A 26,710-nucleotide genomic window follows, 5' to 3' on the forward strand; every position below is an offset into this window, starting at 1 on the left:
TTTGCACATTATGACAGGAATGAAGTGAAACATCAGCAGCTTTTTTTCCCTTCAGTAAGAGTTAATAAAGAAAGGTTGCGTTAAGATGCATTTGATGAATCTGGCTGATTAGCATTACATCTTTTTAGTGTGAAAATATGCACGGTGTGCTTGGTAGCTGTGGAACAGAGGCTGTTTGTGCATGTAAGCAGAATATATTACAGACAGGGCAGAATTCACACCTGGCAGCGGAACCTGCAGCCCCTATAGTTTTGTATGGAAATGTGCTGATTAGCTCAATATGGCAGGGTTTTTTTTTTTTTTTTTTTTTTTTTTTTTAACTTATCAAGATGTATGTGTATATATGTATACTGCATTATTCAGGTGTTGTTGTCAACAGTCCCATGAGTCCACTAAAAACTGAGCGGACTCACTGGGTCCACTGCTGCTCTCTGGTCAGAAATGGCAACTTTTTTGGAAGCACGATAAGACGACTTATTTTTTAGATGCACCATTTTTTTACTCAACCATTAAGTCCTGTATAATATGTCAGATAAGAGGAAATTAAATTTCTGCATATGGCAGCAGGCCTGGACATTTGGTTTCCCTCTGCCTTTAAGCCGTTCAGCTGACGGCAGCAGTTTGTTGAAGCCTCCCAGCGCTGCTGGTCTGACGTTTGCTCTTTGCCTGTGACAGTAGTTTTATTTCTGGGCTGCTTACGGTGCCATCTGTTTGTCCGCAGTGAGCAGTCAGACCTGGGAAGTGACAGATCAGACAGAGGGGATCAGCGCTACAGACTCTCACCACCTCCTGGCACAACTCTGCAAAGGGGGCGAAATCATCCAGCGGCTGTCAGACCGACGGCCCTGGTCGGGTAACACGAGCAGAGCTGGGCTGAACCCCAGTGGGGATTCTGTCTTTTCCACGCTCCCCTCTCGGTTTGGTGCCCAGAACATCACGATCCAACACAGCAGCTCCCAAACTACCTTTAAACTCCGAACTAGTAACAGACATAAAGGTGAGCTGTGTGATTTGGACAAAGCCAGTTTGTAGCTGGTTCTTTGTCTGTGTGCGCAAGAAGCGCTGAAACCCAAATTAATGCACATCCAACCACTTGCCTCTGCTGCCTCAGTCTGGACTGTCTCAGCTCAAAGTGCCAGACTCTCCAAATCTAAAATCGTATCAGATGGTTAAAAAAAAAACGAATGTCATTTTATTTATTTTTTTCTGGCCAATAGATCTGTGCAGGGTGGAACTGGAGAACCATCTCATACTTTGGGTACATTTGTAAAAATGTGACTGCTAAATTCGGATCTCCTGTACCAGCTATTCTATTTATTGACATTGGACATAATCCCCCCTCTTATTAAAATCTGTTTTGCTGAATAAAAAGTGTCGATGGTTGGCGATGGGTTTGGAAATTGTGTACAATTGCAGATTTTAGACTGACAGCATCATATCAAGCAGAACGTACCTGTAATTTAGTTGTTTGCAGATCTGAGGAATGTTTTATGCTTATGTTTCAAAAAATTTAAACTGGGGCAGCGTACGGTATTGCATTTGAAGTACAGCCATCATCACCTCTCAGCAAGTATTGTATTTTTTTGTTTTTAACTTTCAAAAGCATCCCTAAGTGTTGCAGCTGTGCTAGCTTGATCCCAGGTTGTCATGTAAATCTGTGCAGCGTAACTGACATGACATTGAAGACAAACGTGTTTGAAACTCGTGAATGAACATCCCAAGAGCACATCCAAAAAAGATGCCAACAATATCCACTGAATGATGGATGTACTACCTACAGAGGTCAAAGTCACTTTTCTGCACCGTGAATGTTGCACTTGCACTGAAGGGTTGAGATTTAATTGGTGTTGGACAGGGCCTGGATTTTCATCTTTTCATTCCCCCCCCCCCCCCCCTTGCACTCAGCCAGGCCACCTTTTTTTTTAAAAACAAAAAAACAAAAACAAATATTTAATTAAAATGTTTATATGCACAAGAAAAATGCAATCAAGCTTTTGTCATTCTTACTTAGTTTTATTTAGATTTCTGTTTGAGTTCATGGAGATGTTTCTGGTGTGGGTTTTTCTTTTTTTTATCTAATAAATGATTGCACCACACGTGTTGACTTTTTTTTTAAAAAAATATAATTATCCCTGTAATCACAAAATACGGGTTTTAAGAAATTGTGTGCATTTTGTTTGAGGCAAAAGTTTGTGAAATGCTGCTTTGATGTTTACATTGTAGAGATTTTATTTCAGCCGCGGCCTTTTTTTTTTTTTCTGGTTTACATTAACACTTAATCGTTCGACTGAATGATGGAGAAATGGCGACTCCTATTGGAGGATGACAGTCACTGCAACATGTTCAGGAGCCAATCAGCAGCCTGCTTGTAGCGAAGTGAAAGTGAAACTGAGGAGACGCGACGGAAGCGACAGCGGGCCTTTGTATTGTTGGTAAAACTAGTCGAGGTTGTTGGTTTTGTTGTAGAAGTCGAAGTTATGTTTGCGGCCAACATGCAGACCGAGTCCTTTGAGAAGAGGACGGTGGTTGTTTCCGGTGTGCCTCACGCGCTCTCCTCCAGTAGGATGATTGACAAGCTCATCGTGCACTTCCAGAGCTCGCGGAGGAGTCGCGGCGGGGACGTGCAGGAGGTCAAATATCCCACTAGCCTGGGCGGAGTGGCGTTTGTCACCTTTGACAGAGCTGAAGGTAAACTGAGATGTCGCAGTTCGTCTGCAGGTGGTAGAACCCAAACTTAAACCATGACGCTTCTAAAAATCCGAGCAGGTTGCAAACTGTTCACATTACTACGCCAAAAGTCATTTTGAGTCCATTCAAATTGTATGTGTTGCGCGTGAAGTCTCGCACGTGCACACACACAAAACATGCATGGACATTGAGGGTGCAACATGAGCATAAAGTTGAGTTTAAACTTTTCAGCCAGTGAATGTAAGGCGGTCACTGCTCACATGGGATGTGCATATTTTAATTACGAGTACTATTAAGTGTGCATGTTAAAGCAGAAACTGAAGTGTCCGCAACCAAAATGCTTCTGAAATAGTCAAACTTTACAAATTTTGGGCCACGGAGAATGAAAATGTTTGAAATTGTTGATTGGCTGTAGTTTTAAAGAAATGCTACTACTGTGCTACTAAGAATTTATTTATATATAACCTTTTTGCTGCTTTTTAAAGTGTTACAAAAAGAACAGGCGAAATATACAAAGTCAGATGTTTATGATTTTTCATGAAAGAGCTACTGTTAACACAATATAATTATGTAGATGCAAAATGTAAAACCCTGTATATCTTGGAAACAATAGCCAATTAGCCATTGTTAATGTCATATTTGAGTTCAACATGCCAAAATCCATAATAAATAGCACATTTTATTTCTGAAGCAGACAACTTCTAAATATTTGTATACCAGTGTAATTGGTCAAATACCAACATTAGTATCAATGGATATTTGGGTCGATTTGGTCACCCCTATTCCATGTCCTTGTCCATAGGCCCTTTTAGGCGACCAAGATAATCACAAGGCATTGCTAATAAACTACAGGTCAGAATTTTAAGATTTGCTGAACAACAAATGTTTCCTGTTGAGACCTTTTTTTTTTTTTTTTTTTTTTTAAAGGCTATTGATAGTGATAGTGATCCTCGTGTATTAGTTTTGCAGAGCAGCCTCCTGTAGACTGGTTCGGTAGTTGTGATTTGATGTTGCACACAATGCAAAATCTGGAAAAGGTACTTTATTGGCACAAACTGAAAAATACTTCAAAATTTCTAATGTTTGAATGAATCATGATGTACAATCAATATTTCAATATATTATCTTGTTTGCTGTTGGGTTGAACATTTTGCTCAATTTAATTTCATGTTACACTAACCTTGACATAAGATGACAAACTAGCTTTAGTTTTAGGTAAAATAATCAATCCATTAACCAAAAATCATCACTAGTGCATTACTGAGTCATCATAGGAGAAGACAAACATGAATAACTCTACATAGTGACTAGTATTGGTCCCAATACCAACATCTATTACGCTGTAACACTGAGTTACAATTTTGCATATCGTAGAAGCATGTTATTTAATGTTTGACTTGTATAAAAATGTTTGCTTAACTTTTTCAAATGCTAATTTTATGGTGGCATGCAGAAACTAGCGCAGTGGCATGCTTTTGCTATTTGCTTGCTATTACTTGCGGTGCAACACTGGAGCACTCCAGTAGTGTCCAGACCAACATCAAAATGCCCTGCATCTCTCACTGTTCTCTTTCGGGGCTTTAAGCTCTGTTGGAACTCCCTGGGTTGCATCTCCTGTATTTTTATTTTTTGTATTATAACATTTGTTCTGGCTTGATGTTGGATACTATAATTTGCTCCCATGGGAGCTAATTCTGCTGAGCAAAAGTGCATCAAAAGTGTTTGAAGTGCAACCTGAATGCACCAATAGTATAATCCATGAGTAATTTGATTTGTATTATCATGTAATACAATAATCAACCAACAGTAATCTCTTCGATTATGTGCGGCATCATTCTTATGCAGTTATCCTGTGGTTTGAAGCCTTATCTGAACATTCTGAAATCTTGACAGATGCAGAGAGGGTGGTGCAGAAGGAGCACCAGATCATGTCGGACAACGGGTTTCCTGAAGACTATCATCTTACTGTGTTTCCCTTCAGTGAAGATGTAAGTGCAGCCGAGGTTGTGTTAAAGATTTATCTTGGTGGACCATACATTAAGACTGGTTTTTATTTATGCACTGCTGCACATCAGCATCATTGTGACTGACATTCGGAAATGGTGCCATGGCCGTTAGCCCTTACATTTCTACAACCCCAATTCCAATGAAGTTGGGACGTTGTGTAAAATGTAAATAAAAACAGAATATAATGACTTGCAAATCCTCTTCAGCCTATATTCAATTGAATACACCACAAAGACAAGACATTTAACGTTCAAACTGATAAACTTTGTTTTTGTGCAAATATTTGCTCATTTTGAAATGGATGCCTGCAACATATTTCAAAAAAACTGGGACAGTGGTATGTTTACCACTGTGTTACATCACCTTTCCTTCTAACAACACTCATAAGCATTTGAGAGCTGAGGACACTAATTGTTGAAGCTTTGTAGGTGGAATTTTTTCCCATTCTTGCTTGATGTACAACTTCAGTTGTTCAACACTCTGGCGTCTATGTTGCCGTATTTGACAGTTCATAATGCGCCACACATTTTCAATGGGTGACAGGTCTGGACTGCAGCCAGGCCAGTGGAGTACCCACACTCTTTTACTACAAAGCCGCGCTGTTGTAACACGTGCAGAATGTGGCTTGGCATTGTCTTGCTGAAATAATCAGGGACGTCCCTAAAAAAGACGTTGCTTGGATGGCAGCATGTGTTTCTCCAAAACCTGGATGTACCTTTCAGCATTGATGGTGCTATCACAGATGTGCAAGTTGTCCATGCCATGGGCACTAACACACCATCATACCATCACAGATGCTGGCTTTTGAACTTTGTGCTGGTAACAATCTGGATGGTCTTTTTCCTCTTTTGTCTGGAGGACACGACATCCATGATTTCCAAAAACAATCTGAAATGTGGACTCGCCAGACCACAGCACACTTTTCCACTTTCCGTCTGTCCATTTCAAATGAGCAAAGAAGGCGGCAGTGTTTCTGGATGTTGTTGATGTATGGCTTTCGCTCTGCGTGGTAGAGTTTTAACTTACATTTGTAGAAGTAGCGACGAACTGTGTTAACTGACAGTGGTTTTCTGAAGTGTTCCTGAGCCCACGCGGTAAGATCCTTTACACAATGATGTTGGTTTTTAATGCCGTGCTGCCTGAGGGATCAAAGGTCACGGGCATTCAATGTTGGTTTTTGGCCTTGCCGCATACGTGTAGAAAGAGCTCCAGATTCTTTGAATCTTCTGATTATATTATGGACTGTAGATGATGAAATCCATAAATTTCTTGCAATTGAACATTGAGAAACATTGTTCTTAAACTGTTGGACTATTTTTGGTTGAATGAGCCATTAATCCTTGTTCTGTGATGTGATATGTAGCCCAAAAAAATTGGTTGGGTCTGTAATGGCTCAGAACCTAAAACCTAAAAGGCTCTCTGAAACAGCTATGTTACTATGCTGGGTTTAGAATGCCTTGTTTGCTTTTAATGGCGTCATTTCTGAGCTTATTTGGCAACCTCATTATGAAATGCAAGTAGATGGCGGTGATCGGTTGCCATTGTTTGATTGTCTGCCCTTGCTCTCACTGAAAAGAAAGCATTATTTATTTTCATTGCTTTTATATATTCTGTTGTTTCTATTCAGGTTTTTTTTTTGCCTCTTTCTCAAAAATTGTATATAATCATTAGATTATTAATATCTAAACAAAAATAAATTTAAGAAATTACAGTTTGAAAACAAATGCACCCTAACGTGATGACAGCTGCAATGCTAACTTTTAACATTGAAAATACCATAGACATGCTAACGCGTTAGCATCGCTCCCGTTTTTAAGTTATAAAATACATCTATCAACTGTTTCAGAAGAACATAACAGGTCGGTTTAACATAGAAAAGGTAAATAATACTCACAGATGTATGCTCTTTAGGGTTTTAGCAGGAGAAAATTAAGCGAAAGAAAGAATAATCGAAGCATTGCTTCAATCTGCGAAGCACAGCTTCGATTGGTTGAAGGTTCAAAGCAAAGCCGCGCTGCAGAAAAGTTGTTTACGGACCCGCTGCAGGGTCTGTAATCAATACAGAAATGATCATTTTCCTGACAAACACCCCCCAAAACAACAGCCACTCTGAAGGACCGATAACATAATCGTTAAGCACAAAGCTTATTGATGTCGGTGGATCGAGTCATTTCTTTACGATACCCAAAAGGAACCGGTTCTCGATACACATCCCTAGCTGCTAAGGGGTTAACTCATTCCCTTTAGAGGAACAAACCAGATTTAACATGCCATTCTAACGTGCAATTCTTACAACAGGAATATGGCGCAACACAAATTTAAAACAAAAGAAAATGTGATACTCACAGGCTGTACTGATTGCTGGGGTTGATTTTTGTCGCAGAGTCGGAACTGACCCTCTACTGAGTATTAAATGCCGACTGAAGCCAGCTCGAAATCGTGCAAGGTTTGTGAAACAGTCCTCCGTGAAATGCGCAGAGCAAAGAAATAGTCGCCGGTTGTATGTACTGGGGAAGCGGTTAAAAATGAATAAAAGCCAGTGATCGCGTACATTGCTTTCCGTGGGAAGATCGTAGTCCGCTAAAACAGCCTGGGAAAGCACACCTGTAGCTCGCCATTGCTTCTCTTCGAGTGTTACGAGTGGGTGGGCACAACCTTATGAATAATTAATTTTGAAGGGGTGTGTGTGAAAGGGGATGGTTGTGGGTGTGTTGGGGGGGGGCTATTGGTGAAAAAGTGACGTAAGTTTTCTCTCAAAAATGGACTGGCCTGTTTTCTAGGGACAATTCAAAAAAGGAGAAATAATTGAAATAGAGGTTCTGAAACTTGCTGGCACTTCGTGTGTATTCCCCTCAGCGGGGGTGACTCTGAACTAACACCAAAAACATGAAAAAGATGATTTTGATTCTCTATCCCCTTTAATGATCTTGCTCCACGGTATCTGTCTGACCTGCTCGTGTCTTATTCCTCATCACGTTGTAGTTCCTCAGACAAAGCTCAAATGTAGAGGTGATAGAGCTTTTTCTGTTGTTGGTCCCAGATTCTGGAATGACCTGCCTCTCTGTATCAGGCAGGCGGAGTCACCTCTAGTTGTTAAATTTCGTCTTAAAACATACTTGTTTTCTTTGGCTTTTGACTAGAGGGTTGATGATTTTATTGTTTTTAAAAACTTTTATTGTTGCAAATCTATTTATTTATTTATTTTATGTGATTGTACAGCGCTTTGGTCAACTTTGTTGTTTTTAAATGTGCTCTATAAATAAACTGGATTGGATTGGAGAATGGCAAAGGCTCACCCATTGATCAGCTCCAGGATGATCAAAGACAGTCTGGAGTTACCTGTAAGTGCTGTGACAGTTAGAAGACGCCTGTGTGAAGCTAATTTATTTGCAAGAATCCCCCGCAAAGTCCCTCTGTTAAATAAAAGACGTGCAGAAGAGGTTACAATTTGCCAAAGAACACATCAACTGGCCTAAAGAGAAATGGAGGAATATTTTGTGGACTGATGAGAGTAAAATTGTTCTTTTTGGGTCCAAGGGCCGCAGACAGTTTGTGAGACGACCCCCAAACTCTGAATTCAAGCCACAGTTCACAGTGAAGACAGTGAAGCATGGTGGTGCAAGCATCATGATATGGGCATGTTTCTCCTACTATGGTGTTGGGCCTATATATCGCATACCAGGTATCATGGATCAGTTTGGATATGTCAAAATACTTTAAGAGGACATGCCCTTGAAATGGGTGTTTCAACAAGACAGTGACCCCAAGCACACTAGTAAACGAGTAAAATCTTGGTTCCAAACCAACAAAATTAATGCCTCGCAGATGTGAAGAAATCATGAAAAACTGTGGTTATACAACTAAATACTAATTTAGTGATTCACAGGATTGCTAAAAAAGCAGTTTGAACATAGTTTTGTTTGTAGCATCAACAGCAGATGCTACTATTATTGTGAACACCCCCTTTTCTACTTTTTTTTTTTACTAATAGCCCAATTTCATAGCCTTAAGAGTGTGCAGATCATGAATGCTTGGTCTTGTTGGATTTGTGAGAATCTACTGGTACCTTGTTTCCCATGTAACAATAGGAAATATACTCAAAACCTGGATTAATCTTTTTAGTCACATAGCACTACTATTTTTCTGAACACTACTGTAGGTTGAAGAGAATTTGCAAATCATTGTATTCTGCTTTTATTTACATTTCACACAATGTCTCAACTTCATTGGAATTGGGGTTGTACCTTGTTGCAAGTGACAGCGGCCCATGCTGGTCCCAGGAAGTCGGCATAGTACAGCATAGCATGTTGCCTCTACTGGGAGCATCGTTTTTTGTGGAAGAAATCAGTTCCCTGAGCTTCCTGTGTGTGAAAATTTGAAGTGTTTCTCAACTTATTCTCACAAAAAAAATTATTGTAAGACATTTGAAAAAGTAATGCACAGAAATAAATACATATTCTTGCTTATTTTTCAACTGAATTTGTACATATCCCACATATTCTTCAGCCAGCAGGTTGTGATGACATCACGATAAAATTTTGGATCATTATTCTCATCCTAACACGTGTTTGAGAACACTAGATGCCAAGTGCGAAGCACAGCTTGCGCATGCTTGTTGAAATTTACAGGAAGATGCACGAAAATATTGTGCTTTTAGTACAATACATGAAACGTGTTATGAGAAGGTCACATGTCTTGACATTTGATATAGACATTGAATTCCTCTGTCTGCTCCACTATTTTTTTTTTTTTTTTTTTTTTTGGTTGGTTGAAGCTTGTCATATGATTGCAGCGGTATAGATGGTCAGCCTGTTTTGGCATACAGCAGAGATGATGCTCTGACAGCTGATGGGGATTCGCACCACCAGATGTGCAGCAGCGCAGATGTGAAAACCGGGCTTTACAGGAATTAATTCGACTGTGCACTCTTTTACCGCAGGTGTATTTCTACGTATCCAGTGCAACACTTGACCTCTCAGTCTTTGGCAGCGACCATGCTGAGGTGCTTCAGAGTCTGAGGTCAGCGCACAGGTCAGTTTGTTTTCGAGCTTTGCAGCACCAGAGTAAAGTCAGTATTGAGGGTCCGTTCAGTGCCGTCCAGGCCGTGAGAGAGGACGTCATCAACAGGAGTAGCTGGCACAAATCTGCAGGCTCTGTCCAAACAGCTGCTGTCAGACGACGGCAGACTCGTCTTAATCTGCCAGCAGCGTCTCATTGTGAGCCTGTCAGTCCTCGAAGCGACTGCAGTTCTAAAAATCTGGAACCAGTGAGCTCACTGGGCTTATCAACACCCCTGCAGACCACAGGTGAGACAACTGAAGTCCAAAGTCTCTACTCAAATGCACAAAGTCTAAAATATCCCTTGAAGAAAAACCTTTCCAATGAGGGTTCGACTTCAGGGAGCTTTTGCTTCACTAACAGGAACACAGAGAAGCTCAAATCTGGACGCTTTCAAATGGCCGGACCGGCCTGTGTAATCACAGCAGACAATAGAGGATCATCACCGAGCACAACAGAAAACAGAGCTGAGCGAACAAAAGCAGACAGGGAGGTGGAGATCAGTGCAGGGTTCAGATTGGCCTTATCGGAAGTGGACCAGCTCGCTGCAGAACAAATATCAACTAAACGGCCAGGAGGGAGCGATACTTCACAAAGCCAGCACAGACCGGATCGTATTTCACCGGCAGACACTAAACAGAAGAGTTATTTAGAGTCCCAGCCCACCAGGAAGAATGATCTGACTGAATCAGATGAGAGCAGCACACCTTCACTCGAGACTGACGTGGACGACACGGACCAGCTGTCTGCCACCTCTCCAGAGGAGCTGGAGGTCGACTCCATCTGGGTCGACTCCAGCACGTTCAGATACATTGAAAAATTTGAAGTGACTGAGCTCCAGCGACGTTTTAGTGGCCTTAATGTGGTCATGGAGTACAGTGAAGAAAACGACCTCATGCAGATCATGCTGACTGGGAGGCAAAAGACAGAGATGTTCTCTGAGGTCCAGCAGGCTTTGCAGCATCTCAAGACATTGGTGGAGTATTGGCAGTTAGCTTTAAGAGTTCACACAATCACGTTGGACACGGACATGTGGCCCGAGAAAAAGAGGCTGATCCAGATCTGTGATGATGTGAGCTACATACATGATGATGTCCTTTACATGGTTGAGGATTCTTGCTTAAAGGTCATTGGGCCTTCTATGTCGAGTCACCAATTCTCTCAGAGTGTGAAGCATAGAATTACTAACATGGAAGATACGTTTCTGTAAACGTATCTGGTGGTGGTGTCGTGATTCTAACGGGTAATTCTATGGTAATGGAATTACTATTAGAACAGGTTTTTAACAGGAGGATTGCACAGTGGTGGGCACAGATAACCAAAAAATTAACTTTGATAACAGATAATCAGATAACTGAAAAGTTATCTTCGATAAAGATAAAACAATAAACCACCCAAAAATGTATCGGAAGTTACAGATAACCGATAAAGTCCAATATTATCTCTGGCACATTTACAACTACTAGTAAAACAAATTTAATAGCTTCTAGTAATATTAAAAATAACAGACCCAAACAATGAGACCACACTTTTTTCTTTCAACAAATTTCAGTGATTATTCGAATAATAAGCCACGTATATGAACATTGTGCAAATAATTAAAAATCACTGCGAGTGAGTGTGTCAGCGCACACAGTGCAGCTCATCTTATCAATTATGAGATGTTAAATCTATCATAAACATACTTTTACAGCTGCTCATAAGAAGGAATGAACATGCAACTGTTTTACCAAGCCATTACAGCACAAACATTACAAATAATTACCTTTTAGGGTGTTCCAAATACATTCTCCCCCTCATGCAGCGCAGGAAAAAGAAAGAAAAGCTCCTGCTGGAATGGTCCTCTGTGATTCCAGAAGCTATTAGAGGTGTTTTCAACAGCCAAACTCTGACAGAAAATGATTAATCTGCTATGTAATAATTATTTTGTGTACAACGTCCAGCGCACAAAGCAGGTGGAATTGTTATAAGAAAGTGTGCAAGACGGCTGCGCCAAAATAGCCTGTCCTGTCTTCGTGGCTGCCAGGTACTCAGACAATGGGCTTCTAACAACCTCGTCCTCACGACAAACATGCCTATAAAATCCTCTTTTGTCCTCATAGTACCCTGTACACAAACTGCCCCACTCTGTTTTGCTAAATTTTGAACTTATTGAAATTAGTGCCACACTCAGAGGTGAGCCTCATTAGCTGAATATCCTCTCAGAGCCACTATTCTCCCACATTTGCTGAATAACTGGACTCTTACAAAAAAAAAAAAAAAAACATGCTACGTGGCTCATTATTCATCACTCATTATTTGGTAGGACCAGGGCTTAAGACTGCAACACTTAGAAACAAGTGGATTCACAATATTGGAAGGGCTGGAAATAAGAGAAAGTTTAAAGTTCCAAGTCTGCAGCAGCCAGAAAACTTGCATGGTAGACACACCAACAGTTTTTCATCTCAAACCACTTCCAACAAAACCATCAAGATAGTATTTTTGTCTTGAACTTGCGGCAAAATCACAGCTTCCATTTGACACGTAAATTAGTAAATCCCTCCCGAAATTCCCCCCACCTTTGCTTAGAGCAGCTTTCTCCTGCCGTGTTTTAGTGCAGAAACAACTCTCTATTTCTTTCTTTCCCCTGAGGTTCGGGGTCCCATCCACCAAGAAATGCGTGTTTGGCTCAGCACAGAGATGATGCAATGCACATTTACTGATCTGAATGATCTCAAAGATGTGTAGAAAAGGGATGCCCTCTGCTGCACAAACTGTTATGACACCATTTCCAGCAACCAGTGTTTATCTGCATTATTAATTTAGGAAAATAAAAATGTTTACCTGCAAAAATAATGCAGATACCATTACGTTTAATGACTCATAATTCGGCCAACTGATGTATTGGTTGGGCTGTAATAGAAGTAAAAAATAATTTTGATTGTTTTATAATAAACTAGACGACACTCTGAGTATGCACCTGCTAAAGACACACAGTCATCAGATTCTGAAATGCAGATTAGGGATGCAGAAACCAATGTGAAGCCCCTTTCGCACCGGGCCAACGTAGAGTTGCGTAATGTGGCATAACGACTTATGCAGCCCTACGTGGCAATACGCTGAGGGACGCAAAGGGGTCTGTGAAGTGAATGCAAAAAAATTATACGTTTCATTTTTTGCGTGGACATTCGGCCTAGCGTCTATGCAACACTCTGCTACTGTATGCAAGTCTGCGTAACACTGTACTACTACACCCCAAGCCTCCACAACTGTACGCTACCCTACGCCAGTTTGGTGAAAAATCCTTTAGATTTTTTTATCAGTACATAACATACCTGCATTGCTAGATTTTGTTCATCCCACTGGGCTCTGCTGAACTTTGCTGGCATTGAAGCTTCAAAACCATAGACGAAGAAGAGGTGGGCCAAAGCCCCCCCCGCGGAACATACGCAGCCATTCCTGTGTAATCGATAAGTGAAAGGGGCTTGAGAAATAAATTTAAAATTAACCTGAATTCATAACCACTTCAAAACCTAACTGGCACTTATCGTGACCAAATGTCTGCATTTAAACCAAATTTCACAGTGTTCCTTTTCATGCCTTTGTTTGACAAAGCTAAAGACTGTATCTTTTTTCTTTGAACATCATGTGGTGCAGCTGTGCTTCAACTAAAACGGTTGCATGCACAAGTCAGTATGTATCTGAAACCAGCATGTTTCTTGTTTTGTTGTTTGACAGAAAAGTGTTCTGTTCCATTGCACTCATTTGGTTTTGGTTCTTGTGTAGGGTTCATGTATATTTAGCTGCAGTTTGTCAATATATGTGCAAATGACAAATGTAAAGATGGTTCTTTATCTGTCACCAAATGTAGAATACAACAGTCTAAATTAAAAAAAAAAAAAAAAATTATAAAGTGATTTTGTTTTCCTTTGCTTTTGCTTGCTCGCTCTGTTTCCATGGTGAACCTCCGTTTTCTTAAAAGCATTGATTCATAATTAGGCCTTTAAACAGCAGGTTCTTAATCCAAAAAAGCAGCGAGGATAAGACTTAATTAACCTCCCAACCATCTTAATGATAAAACACAGGCTTCTACTGAAACACAAAAGTGACAGATGTCAACCCACCTCACATAATCACATCTTTCTCTTCTGTTCTCCAGAGATAGTGGAATCACTTGCGGGTATAAACACAGCAACCAGCTGCAGTATTTTCAACTGTGAGCCACCAGATACTCATTTTAATTCTGTGAAATTTTGGTTTTGTTGGGATATGGTTTACAGACAGCAGGGGTCAGTGTGGCACTTTCCCTCACATACTGAATTGGTTAAAAATAGATGCCACAAACCTGCTGTGTGAAGCCATTATGGAGGCTGGTTTGGCAGGCAGCGTGCAGATTGGCAGGCGGATGATGTTAGTTTAACTTCCTATTATGCATGCTCCGCCGCCCACCGTCAGCTCCCTGCCCCCCTCCCATTTTTCCAGTGTTTTTCAACGTTGGTGGCGGGGAGGACTCAGCTGTGTCTGCAATGCCTGGATGTCAGTCATTTTCTGCAGAGGTTTATTCAAATGACTTTGCTCCACAGCCTTGATAATTGATTCATTATGTAAAAATAAGGTGCACATTCATAACAAACACACGCAAATAGACAATCGCTCCTCTCCCAGATGCACACTGACTTGTTACCATAGGAACGTCGTGGTAGAGGTTGCCGAGCTGCAGTGCCGGGCATCGTTAGGTGAAACGCTTGAATACATTGAAAGCATGCAGGAGGATGGAGGAATTAGATTTTGAAGAGAAGAACCCTTCAAAGACCAGAGAGTGCTGCCTCCATCACCCGGCCGACCCCCCTGCCTGCTTAATAGCACGTCTCCAGTAATTACCCGTTATTTTGGTCAGTGTCTGACATGTGGTAAAATAGAAGGCTGGGTCAACAAGCAGAAAAGAGTGAATTATTTTCCTCCTCAAAACAGGGTCCTCCACTTCTCGCGCCACATTGCGTGTAACGTGCGATTAGTAAGTGACATCTTTGAATATATTAGGCACATGTGACTTTCACCAGGGAGAGCAAAGCAGGAGCAGGCGACAATAGGAAGCATCTTTGTCAAGGACGTTTGTCGTGGTCACTGCCGGGCCTCCCGTTGTTCCGATGTGCAAGTGTGCGCGCTCACGTTAAAACGTATGAGGGTCAGAGGTCAGGCAAACACGTGACTTCGTTTTCACAGTGTGCCTACTGTTGATGGATAGACTTCTCCGGGCGGTGTGGCACACACACACACACATTGCGTTTTAACGATTCTTTTTACAGATCATCACCCTGCCCCGCAGAGCTAAAATGTGCGAAAATGAGTTGTACCCCACTGCTGCTGTGCCTGGATGTTGCTGGGGTGTTATTCCATCGCGCCTTCCTTGAAGGAGAAATTGAAGGCAGCAGACCAAGAAAAGTGGAAATGTCCACAAATTTCATTTAATTAGTGTCATAGCACATGACCTGTAAGGTAAACAGACCAAATCCCTTCATGTTTAGCCAGTCTACCCTTTTTGTCATCATCTGTGAATGGTATTCTCATATTTGTGTCGCCTAGTGATCCAATCATGTCCTATAAAGGATTTATCCCGAATCAAACCAGCTTTGTTTGCAAAACTGAAACCTATATTCAGTGAAATGTACTGCAGTGCTAACATAGGCACTACTTTGATAAATATTAGTTATGTAACTGCCATTTATTTATTTGTTTCCACAGCACTGAAAAATAACAGAAATACCACAAAATGCTACACACCAGCAAGGTTTAAATCTTACCCAACCCGTGAGCAAGCAGATTTTCAACAATGGCGAGGGAAACGTCCCTCAGACATGATTACAGGAAGAAACCTCAATCAGACCGGATTCTGTGAGGTGACCATCTGCTTTCAGACAAAAGTCCACCACAAAACTGTCAGAACATGCAGGAATGGAAATGATGCAGCAAATAAACCATATCGAGTCCAGAACAAGCTCTTTAATAATAATTACAGTAGTGACATTATTAATATTTAGTTAGTTGTGTGTGCAGCCCTGCTAGTAGCAGTATCATTTACTGTGGAAGTGGGCAGTTCAGGAGACATTATCCTTGAAAGAGATGTGCACGTTAGCTAATTGCCAGTTAACTTGGTAGAGTAATTTACCATCCTTTAAACTACATTGCACTGCTTTGAATTTTTGTGTGTCTGCAGTGGCAACAATGAATCTTCATTTCCACATGACATTTCTTGACGAGCAATTTTTGTGTACATTTGTTCCGCCATGCTTGAATTATGGCTGTTTGTGAGTCTGATAACTCATGAAGAATACGTGCTAGTCGTATCGTGCTTTCACCACCGGTACCCCCGGGGAGCAGATTAGCGGGCTAAATTTTCAGGCTCTTTGGCACACATATTTGCATATTAAGGGAGATGAACTTGTGAACATTCTAACTCATTAACAATAAATGGTAGATACATGATACACCATAGATACCCCCGGAGAGTAGATTAAATGAATATACAGTAGTGTTCAGAATAATAGTAGTGCTATGTGACTAAAAAGATTAATCCAGGTTTTGAGTACATTTCTTATTGTTACATGAGAAACAAGGTACCAGTAGATTCTCACAAATCCAACAAGACCAAGCATTCATGATATGCACACTCTTAAGGCTATGAAATTGGGCTGTTAGTAAACAAAAAAAGTAGAAAAGGGGGTGTTAACAATAATAGTAGCATCTGCTGTTGACGCTACAAACTCAAAACTGTTATGTTCAAACTGCTTTTTTAGCAATCCTGTGAATCACTAAACTAGTATTTAGTTGTATAACCACAGTTTTTCATGATTTCTTCACATCTGCGAGGCATTAATTTTATTGGTTTGGAACCAAGATTTTGCTCGTTTACTAGTGTACTTGGGGTCATTGTCTTGTTGAAACACCCATTTCAAGGGCATGTCCTCTTCAGCATAAGGCAACATGACCTCTTCAAGTATTTTGACATATCCAAACTGATCCATGATACCTGGTATGCGATATATAGGCCCAACACCATAGTAGGAGAAACATGCCCATATCATGATGCTTGCACCACCATGCTTCACTGTCTTCACTGTGAACTGTGGCTTGAATTCAGAGTTTAGGGGTCGTCTCACAAACTGTCTGCAGCCCTTAAAAGAACAATTTTACTCTCATCAGTCCACAAAATATTCCTCCATTTTTCTTTAGGCCAGTTGATGTGTTCTTTGGCAAATTGTAACCTCTTCTGCACGTCTTTTATTTAACAGAGGGACTTTGTGGGGGATTCTTGCAAATAAATTAGCTTCACACAGGTGTCTTCTAACTGTCACAGCACTTATAGGTAACTCCAGACTGTCTTTGATCATCCTGGAGCTGATCAATGGGTGAGCCTTTGCCATTCTGGTTATTCTTCTATCCATTTTGATGGTTGTTTTCAGTTTTCTTCCACGCGTCTGGTTTTTGTTGTTGTTGTTGTCCATTTTAAAGCATTGGAGATCATTGGAGATGAACAGCCTATAATTTTTTACACCTGCATATAAGTTTTCCCCTCTCCAATTAACTTTTTAATCAAACTACACTGTTCTTCTGAACAATGTCTTGAATGTCCCATTTTCCTCAGGCTTTCAAAGAGAAAAGCATGTTCAACAGGTGCTGGCTTCATCCTTATATAGGGGACACCTGATTCACACCTGTTTGTTCCACAAAATTGACAAACTCACTGACTGAATGCCACACTATTATTGTGAAAACCCCTTTTCTACTCTTTTTTTACTTATAGCCCAATTTCATAGCCTTAAGAGTGTGCATATCATGAATGCTTGGTCTTGTTGGATTTGTGAGAATCTACTGAATCTACTGGTACCTTGTTTCCCATGTAACAATAAGAAATATAGGTGATTCTTTAACTACAGGCACTATTGGCCTTGTAAATGTAATTTCCACCACACCATTGCCTTACAATATAAAGCGCCTTGGGGCAACTGTTGTGATTTGGCGCTATATACATGTGCTCTGATGTCACTGTTTATCTCCATAGAAACTACCCAAACAATCTTTCATACAAACTGTTTAAAGGGACATTACAGTGTTGTGGTGGAAATTACGGCAATAGTGTGGGACAACTACATTTTGTTTAAAAAAAAATCACAACAGTTGTATGACATTGAATATCCCAATTATGTTTTGATTATTTTACTGATATTTTATTCAGAGATATTTTAAAACATTAGAAAAAACGTTTCTTTACCATTCATTTTTATCATTGAAGATCAAAAGTCTGGGTGTGGGACAAGCACAAAACGGCAATATTTGCATATAATGATGCTGAAAAAAGGTGAAAAAGTCATCATAGACTACTAGAAATTTCTTAACACACTTTCATTGTAAAGATAACTATAAAAGTGTGAAATTTCCCCTTTTTTCTGTTTTTCATACAATATGATCAAAGGACATAAGTGCCCGTAGTCTAAGAATCACCCATATAATGATGCTGGAAAAAAGGTGAAAAAGTCATCATAGACTACTAGAAGAAATTTCTTAACACACTTTCATTGTAAAGATAACTATAAAAGTGTGAAATTTCCCCTTTTTTCTGTTTTTCATACAATATGATCAAAGGACATAATAAATGCCCGTAGTATAAGAATCACCCATATACTCAAAACCTGGATTAAACTTTTTAGTCACATAGCACTACTATTATTCTGAACACTACTGTATTTGAGTTGTTTGGCATTTAAATTTCTATGGCAGAGTATTTTCTGTGAACATGGCAACTCATTAACAATATATGGTACACACTTGATACTTACACCACAGGTACCTCCTGGGGAGTGAATGAGCTTATTAGATGTTTGTGTACTGAGGAAACGGCAATTACGCAATAAATACAATGTCAACATGCTATTCATGTTTGTATGGACACAGATATGATGATGTACAGATTTGCTAATTACACATTGAATGATGACTCTTTTAACAAGTAATTGGCAGAGTGCACTTGTGATCTGAAAATTACTGTTTGCATCACTGTCGTCTCAGCATTAACACCACGGTGCTTCTCATCCACTGAATTCTGTACATCACCCGCGATCTTCTTTCATTTAGACGTCTAAGTGCCTTGTCTGGACATCGTTACCTCGTAGCCAAACTTCCAATTATCAGTTTTTCCTCTGACCGTTTTAAAACGCCTGCTGTATTTAGTGGGGTGAGAAGAAGAAATGTGATTGCCTCTTAAATCTTGACACCACAGGTCGTGGCACGGATGCCACATGTGGACCGCACGCGGCGTGGATGTCATTTATTATCGTCAGCTTGGCTGTTAAATGCAGGATGCAGTTAAAGTGTTTAGAATTCAGTCTTTGCCAGGTCACAACAAATACAAACATTTGTGGAGATAATAACGGCACACGCTGCTGGCTTCAGTTCTGTCTGTTGTCCAAACAGTACATTGTTTCTGCGATGTTATCGGCAGCTGCCCAGAAATATAATTTGTCATGGCGCCTCGTGTGCGCGTTCTCAATTTCGGGGCCCGTGTTTCAGCTCCATTAAGCGACAAAAGATAGCGGAAAATACAGAGACACACTTCTCAGACAGCAGCTGTGGCATCAGGTAATTTGTCTCTTTAGATTATTTAAAGACCCAGTTTTGTTTCAAAAGGAATATTTGTCCTGCTGAAATACTGTTCACATTAGTGTGAACGCACCCGAATAGCTTCTTTTACTTTGTCTGCTAGAACAGAGGGTCACCATCGCAGTTTTCTGACAGATTGAAAACTGAAACTATTTGTTTCAGTCCCTCAACTGTTTTAAAAACAGTGAATCATTTTATGAGGCTGTCGATTCAGTTTTGTGCTTCAAGGTGGAATGTTTTTTCTGAAGAAAGTGTTTCATCTACTTTTTCTTTTGGTTCTTAAACCACCATCTTTCAAGTATTTTTAAATTTTTTTGATCAGTGAATCATTTTCTGAACCCCAGGATTCACCACTGTCCACTAGATGTCGCCATCATAGTGTATCAAGTGTTTCAAAACATTTTCTGAAGCAATAGTTTCATATTGTTTTCAGCATGTTTGAAGTATTTTCCAAAGCAACTGTTTCATATCTTTTTTGAAGCGATTTGTTCAGTTTAGGTTTTTGACCTTTTTAAAACTTGACATGTTGACATTTTGTGTTGTCTTCCAAATAAATCAGTTTTTTTGTTTGTTGGTTTGTTTTGACGTGTTAAAAACACTGGCATTTTGTCAAGTTGTTTCATTTAGCGTTTCAAACTTAAAACACTGTTAATTTTTTAGAACCGTTTCATATTTTGAACAGTCATTCTAATGCAAATGCTTCACATAGCATTCCAAACCTTTTGAAATTAAATCATGTTCTGAAGCATTTGTTCCGTTTAATGTTTTGAGCATTTGGAAACTTTCTGAAGCTGCTGTTTTTTTTTAGCTTTTCCAACTAAATATTGTGTTTTACATCTGACTGCCTCATCATGATGTCCTCCACACTGTTCACTTGAACATAAAACATTGATGATCACCACTTTAAATGAATTTTGAGTGGTTTAGTCAACTTGTTACACCTGTGGTGTTCCTGATCAAAAGTGACCACCATAGGGAATGAATGGGTATCCAGATCATATACATCCCTATACACACCACCCCAACACACACACGGACCACACATTTCAGAGTGAACAATGTCTTTTGTGGGTACACATCTCTTTGCCGATCCTCCCACGTGAAACACCTTCCTCATGAAACAATGTATCATATCGTCACACAGACTAGACAGGTGTCTGTAAACCATCTCTTTCCCCTGCTTTTGTGCCTACCCCCCCCCATGTGAACCACACCATCCAGACCAATCAGTGTATCATATCTTGACGTTTGTCTTGCACTCATTTACTGTGAGCACAGTGAGTAGGTGACTGACCAGAAGGTTTTCTGTCAGAGAGGCTCTGGACCAGATGTTAGAACAAGGAGGGTGTCTTGGAAGTGGAAGACAACACCGATTTTGATCCAGCCTTTTACGAGACTGACCAGTCAACAGATGGAGAGGAATAGACACCTGAAGAATAGGCACCTGAGGAGACAGTCCAGGAGTAGAGAATTGCTCTGGTCTTCATTTCCCTGAGGACAGAGGAGGTAGAGCAAGAGTGAACATCATAAAGATGATGCCAGGGCCAACACGGTATGCAACATCTCGTGTGGATGACATCTAGTTCGGCTTCCAACTCTTTTTCCCCGGAGTCCATTGAGGGAAAGAACTATACTGGAGATGACAAACCTGGAGGGGGGGGTATTTGGGGACACCTGGAGAGAACCACACCTGGTAGACCTCCAAGCCCACATGGGTCTGTTGATTCCAGCAGGAGTATATCGCTCAAACAAGTGTCAAGTGCCACTCGTGCATGAATTCACATGCACACAAGCACAGACACACACAACTTCATGTTGAGGAGTTGATATCTGGTTTTACATTTCTTTTTTTACATTACATGTTCGTTTTGGAAAACATTTTCAGTACCTATTTGTATTATCACTGCAGTTATTCAACTACTCTGAGACATTCACATCTCAAAAGAGTGTTAAATAAAAAAAATGGTGGTGATTAATGGTTTCTGTGTTAATTTGAGAGCAGTGAAAGCAGACCGGGAACACTCAAGTAATGGGGGGGTGAACACGGCAGGAGGGTTAATGTGGTTGTAATCAAACGTGTGGTTTAGATAAGACACAGTCTCACTCACTGGGTTTCTATTACAGATTTACGCAAAAGTGATATTATCAGAATGTCGACAAAGCAATTGCAAAGTCATTCCAGCCAAGTTCTGGAATTCCAGTAGTCAGGGGAATAGAGAGCTGAGTCCAGCTCATTATTGCTGTAACGTTACCTCTTACTAAGTCTAATAAACTCTCCATCTTCTACTCTGTCCACACATACACATATTTTGGAATGTCATATGACTTGTGATCTATAATAGTGGAAAAAAGTGTTTATTCGAGTTTTGCAAAATAGGCTTTTTTGAATCACCAGAGCAACCACCTAATCCAACCATAAAAACTGTATTGGCATATATGACTTTTTTCTTAAGTTCACATGTTTCTGTGAAGCATATTTTCAATTTGCTACTTCAGATTGGAGAATTTGCACGTTAATGGAAATCTGTCAACTGTTATCTGGATGGATTTTACTTCATCAATAACTGAAGCTGCACATCCGTATTATCAGTTCTCAAGAAAATATGTACTTTAAAGTACATTTTGATTCTGTGGACCGGTCAATTCAGAGTGCCTACCCCGTGTGTTTAATACAGGTGTATTTTTAAAAAATTGAATATTGTCGAAGAAATTCAGTATTTTTTGTCAGGTATTTCAGAGAGTGAACATTTTACATATTCTAAGTGCAGTACATAGAAACTAAAATCTTTCAGTTTTTTATGTTAATTTCGATAATCCTGACCTACAGCTCCAAAAAATTGAAAGTGCATGTCTCACAATATTAGAATATTTCAAGTCACTTGATGTAGTATGAATACCATGAATCTCTCAGATATGGTTCAGTAATCAGTATACACATTCATAATCATGGGGAATGCTGCTGATTTCACAGTTGTCCAGAAGACTTTAATGGACACCATCCACAGGGAGGTTCAGCCACAGAAGGTCATTGCTGAATGCTCTGGCTGTTCAGAGTTCTGGATCAAAGCATAGTCATGGAAAGTTGACTGGAGGGGAAAAGTGTGGTCGGAAAAGATGCACAGGCAACAAGGATGTCTGCAGCCTCGAGAAGATTGTCAAGCAAAGCCGATTCCAGAACTTGGGGGAGCTTCAGAAGGAGTGGACTGAGGCTGGAGTCAGTGCATCAAGACCCACCACATACAGATGTGTCCAGGAAATGGACTACAAGTGTTTTATTCCTGCTGCCAAGCCGCTTCTGAACCAGAGACAATGTCATAAATATTTTACCTGGGCAAAGGAGAAAAAGAACTGGACCATTGCTCAGTAGTTCAAAGTCCTCTTTTCAGATTAAAGTAAATTTAGCATTTCATTTGGAAGTCATAGTCTGGAGAAGGAGTGGAGAGGCACAGAAACCAAGCCACTTGAAGTCCAGTGTGAAGTTTCCACAGTCAGTGATGATTTGGCACCATGTCATCTGCTGGTGTTGGTCCACTGTGTTTTATCACGTCCAACATCAACCCAGCTATATCCCAGGAGGTTTTAGACCACTTCATGGTTCCATCTCCTGACAGGGCTTATGGAGATGCTGATTTCCTTTTACATCAGGACTTAGCACCTGTCTACAGTGCCAAAACTACTGTTAACTGGTTTGTTTACCATGGTGTTACTGTACTTGATTGTCCCATAAACAATACCTCATAGATTTCCTATGGAGTATTATCACAAGGAAGATTGAAGACACCAGAACCAACAATGCAGATGAGCTGAATGCTGCTTTTAAAGCTACCTGGACTTATTTTAATTTAACCGTTATTACACATGGTACGAATGTGGTTTAATTGCGCATGAAGCAGGAATCGTATGCAATACGTGTAAAAATCGCAGCTGCCTCCAATGCCTCGTACACCTGTTGCTACAACTATTTGCACACACCAGCGGCTTAAAGACACTGTGCGCCCTGTGAGAGCCCATTCAATCCCTCTCACGGCAGGTGTTGGCCATATTCCAGGTGGCACATATGATCATCTACACCATTCACTTGGCACTTAGAAAATGTGTGGCCATTCATGCTATTAGCGTGAAAACAGTCAGCAGACGATCACTTTCGAGCTGGCAGTGAAAATTGTCTAAGTGGCCCACGACTGTGAAGTTGCCAAGTACGCATGTGGCGTGCCAGAGTGTCGGCTCCCCCCACAACACGTATGTGTGTTTTGTGCCCCCCCCCCCAAAAAAAACACATAGCATGCGTGTGGTTCGTGCGCCCCCTCCCGCAGGCGAGGCGCTTCTCATCTGTTCACAGAGTGACACCTTGGTCTGTGTGCTGAACGGACTGCACTTGAGACATCTCTGGTCCTGGATGTCACAGCTGCAGAACACATACCGTGCTTTGACAGACACGCATGTGTGTGCTTGCTGTCCTCACGTGAAAATACATAAAAACATTTTGCGACGAGTTGGAGAAATGGACAGTCAATTCATGTGGACATGCAGCAGGCAATCTGAATGTCACGTCTGTCTGACAGGATACACATGTGCGCAGGCCTGACACGTATCCTGTGAGTGGTGCAGGACTATATGACAAGCCAACATTGTGACCAATACACCACTTTCGGTCACGTATCAGCAGAAATACGAGGTATGTTAGAAAAGTATCGGACCTTTTTATTTTTTTCAAAAACCTGAAGGATTTTAATCATGTGTGTTTGCATGAGCAAACCTTGAATCTTCGTGCGCATGTGTGAACTTTTTCACGCCTGCCGATTGCGTCATTTCCTGGTAAACAGCCTTTGTGTGGGACGTGTGCAGCGCGCTAGGCAGATTTTCATTTCAAGGAAAAAGAAGGAAAGACTGGAGCAGCGCCGCATCACATTTTGCCAGAAACTGGGCGATAGCCAGGTGGAAACCATTCAGATGATTCAGACGGCTTTCTGTGACTTTTCAGTCGTGTGACTATCCGGGAAATTGTGGAAGAGGTGGGCATGTCACATGTCCTGTGAGACTTCAACACAAAGGCGCTTTTGCTGCGCCGTCGGCAGCTTCGTGCCGAAGCCATTGGCATGATTTTCACCGCCACTCTTTTCATGGCCAAATCTTCTGTCACACCGGAAAAAGTGCTGATGTCCACCTCTTCCGCAGTTTCTCGGATAGTCACACGATGGTCCCACATCACCACAGCGTTCACTTTGGAAATGATCTGGTCATTTCAGCATGTTGATGGCCAACCGGAGCGCGGCTCGCTCTCCACCGTTGTGCGGACGTCTTTAAACCGGTTGTACCGCTCCTTAATCTGTGTGTTGCCCATAGGATCGTCACCAAAAGCCATCTGAATCATCCGAATGGTTTCCACCTGGCTGTCACCCAGTTTCTGGCAAAATTTGATGCGGCGCTGCTCCAGTCGTTCCGTCTTTCTCCTTGGAATGAAAAAAGGCTGAGCGCACGACACACACCTCACACAAAGGCTGCTTACCAGAAAATGATGCAATCGATAGGCGTGAAAAAGTTCACGCATGCGCTCAAAGCTTCAAGGTTTGCTCATGCAAGCACACGTGATTCAAATCCATCAGGTTTTTGAAAAAAATAAAAAGGTCAGATACTTTTCTAACAGGCCTCGTATGCTGTAACAAACACCGTTTGGTCAGTTATCACGGCGCTTTTTCTCCTTTAAAAAAAAATATATATTTATGTGCTTGTTGATTTTAGCCATCTCACGCTCCTGTTCTGACAGTGATTGTAGTGCAGTGTTAAAGTTTCCGTCTGGTAATCAGAACTTTTGTAAATTGCAGGTTTGAATCCCATGCGTGGCATTTATTTTTTAATTAACCAGGGTTATTTAACCGCGGGGTTCTGTATTGCTTCCCCTTTTATTTATTATTATATCAGCCCAGTGATATCCACAAATTATACAACTGTTTTTTGTTTTATTTTCCTCCACATCAGCGGCGTGATGTGGTGCACTACGTCCCAGCTGCTCGCAGTGTGTTCCTGCTCACACAACACTGTCGCGTGCAGGACACGGGTTTGTTCGGGTTGATGTTTTCATGGTTCGCTCATACGAGCTGTTCCGCCGTGATTCACCCTGATTTGTACTTATTTGTACTAAGTGTGAAGGGGCCCTAAATCAGGTTAGTCCCATTGAGATAGAGATCTCTTTTGCAAGTAGACCTGGACAATTATAAAGCTTCCAGTCCACCTAACCTGCATGTCTTCAAATGTGGGAGGAAACCCATGCAAACATGAGAACATGCAAACTCCACACAGAAAGGCTGCACGTGGGAATCAATTCCATGACCTTCTTGCTGTGAGGTAACAGTGCTAACCACTAAGCCACCATGCTGCCCAGGACTTCCAGAACACCTCAGCAGTGCCACAGGCTGATTGTCTCCACACTGCACTGATGTTTTGATACATTAAAGGTAAAACTAAGTGGCAAGTGAAGTCAGTTTTTTTTCCTGTCAAAAGTAAATTTTGTGGATCTTAGTGTCTTTGTATTTCTTTCTCACAACAGAGGAAAGGTGGTCCAAAAAATTATTAGTTAGAAGACTACCCCGTCCAACTGATGAACATGTTATGTTTTCTCCAGACTATCAGCTATTTGATACTATTTGACTCGTGTGTCACATGCACTTGGGGCACAGTGAATCAGTGTAGAAAGTGATTTACTAAGCTCCAGTATCAAGTGGATGACAAATATTACTTGTTGACGCTTATACATTTATTTTTCCTTGAATTATAGCTATAATTTGTGTATATAAACAACTGTTTTCATGTTTGAACAGAAATTGACAGTTGTATTTATAATAGTTTCTAAAGGACTTCAATCACTATATTAGACACTCACACAGCAGCATATGTGTAATAATTTTAAGGAAATCTTTATAATCGTGTTTTTTCATTATATTGTAAGTTGATTCACTGTGCCCTGGACACTAATTCACGGGGCACAGTGAATCAAAAATTTAAAAATTGATTTTAAATACCTGTAAATTACACTTGGGGAGAAATAAATAACATCCTATCTCGGCTTTCAGTGCTTACCAGTCGAGTGAGTATAAGAGAAATTGTGGAGAGCTGGACATGTCCCAACTTGTCCTCTAACACTCCGAAATGGAGGTGTTCCTTTGTCTCGCTTCATCAGCGAATCGGTTGTGACGCGCGAAGCCTCCGCGCGGCTTTCCATGACAAAATCTCTTGTTAAAAGTGAAATCTGCCGGAAAATGGCTGATGTCCAGCTCTTGTGATAACCAGAGAAAGAGCACATGACAGTCTCATATCCACAGAGCCATCC

At 40.9% G+C, this 26,710-nt stretch overlaps 2 protein-coding genes across 2 annotated transcripts in view; both read left to right on the forward strand.

Annotated features, from left to right (window-relative positions):
- The window catches only part of LOC117516642 (R3H domain-containing protein 1-like), a 118,777-nt gene extending 116,681 nt beyond the window's left edge, over positions 1–2,096 (forward strand). The window contains exon 43 of the mRNA XM_034177509.1: positions 722–2,096. Coding sequence (XP_034033400.1) covers positions 722–1,032 — 311 coding nt within the window. The 3' untranslated portion in view covers positions 1,033–2,096. The remainder of the gene's footprint in view (positions 1–721) is intronic.
- A 140-nt stretch (positions 2,097–2,236) lies between these two features.
- LOC117515295 lies at positions 2,237–11,084 on the forward strand. The gene is made up of 3 exons (XM_034175789.1): positions 2,237–2,688; positions 4,582–4,676; positions 9,635–11,084. The coding sequence occupies exons 1-3, from the start codon at positions 2,478–2,480 to the stop codon at positions 10,961–10,963; spliced, it is 1,635 nt and encodes a 544-aa protein (XP_034031680.1). The 5' UTR covers positions 2,237–2,477; the 3' UTR covers positions 10,964–11,084.
- The last annotated feature ends 15,626 nt before the right edge of the window (positions 11,085–26,710 follow it).

This window comes from Thalassophryne amazonica, chromosome 1 (genome assembly GCF_902500255.1).
Source record: "Thalassophryne amazonica chromosome 1, fThaAma1.1, whole genome shotgun sequence".
In the NCBI taxonomy this organism is placed as follows: domain Eukaryota; kingdom Metazoa; phylum Chordata; class Actinopteri; order Batrachoidiformes; family Batrachoididae; genus Thalassophryne; species Thalassophryne amazonica.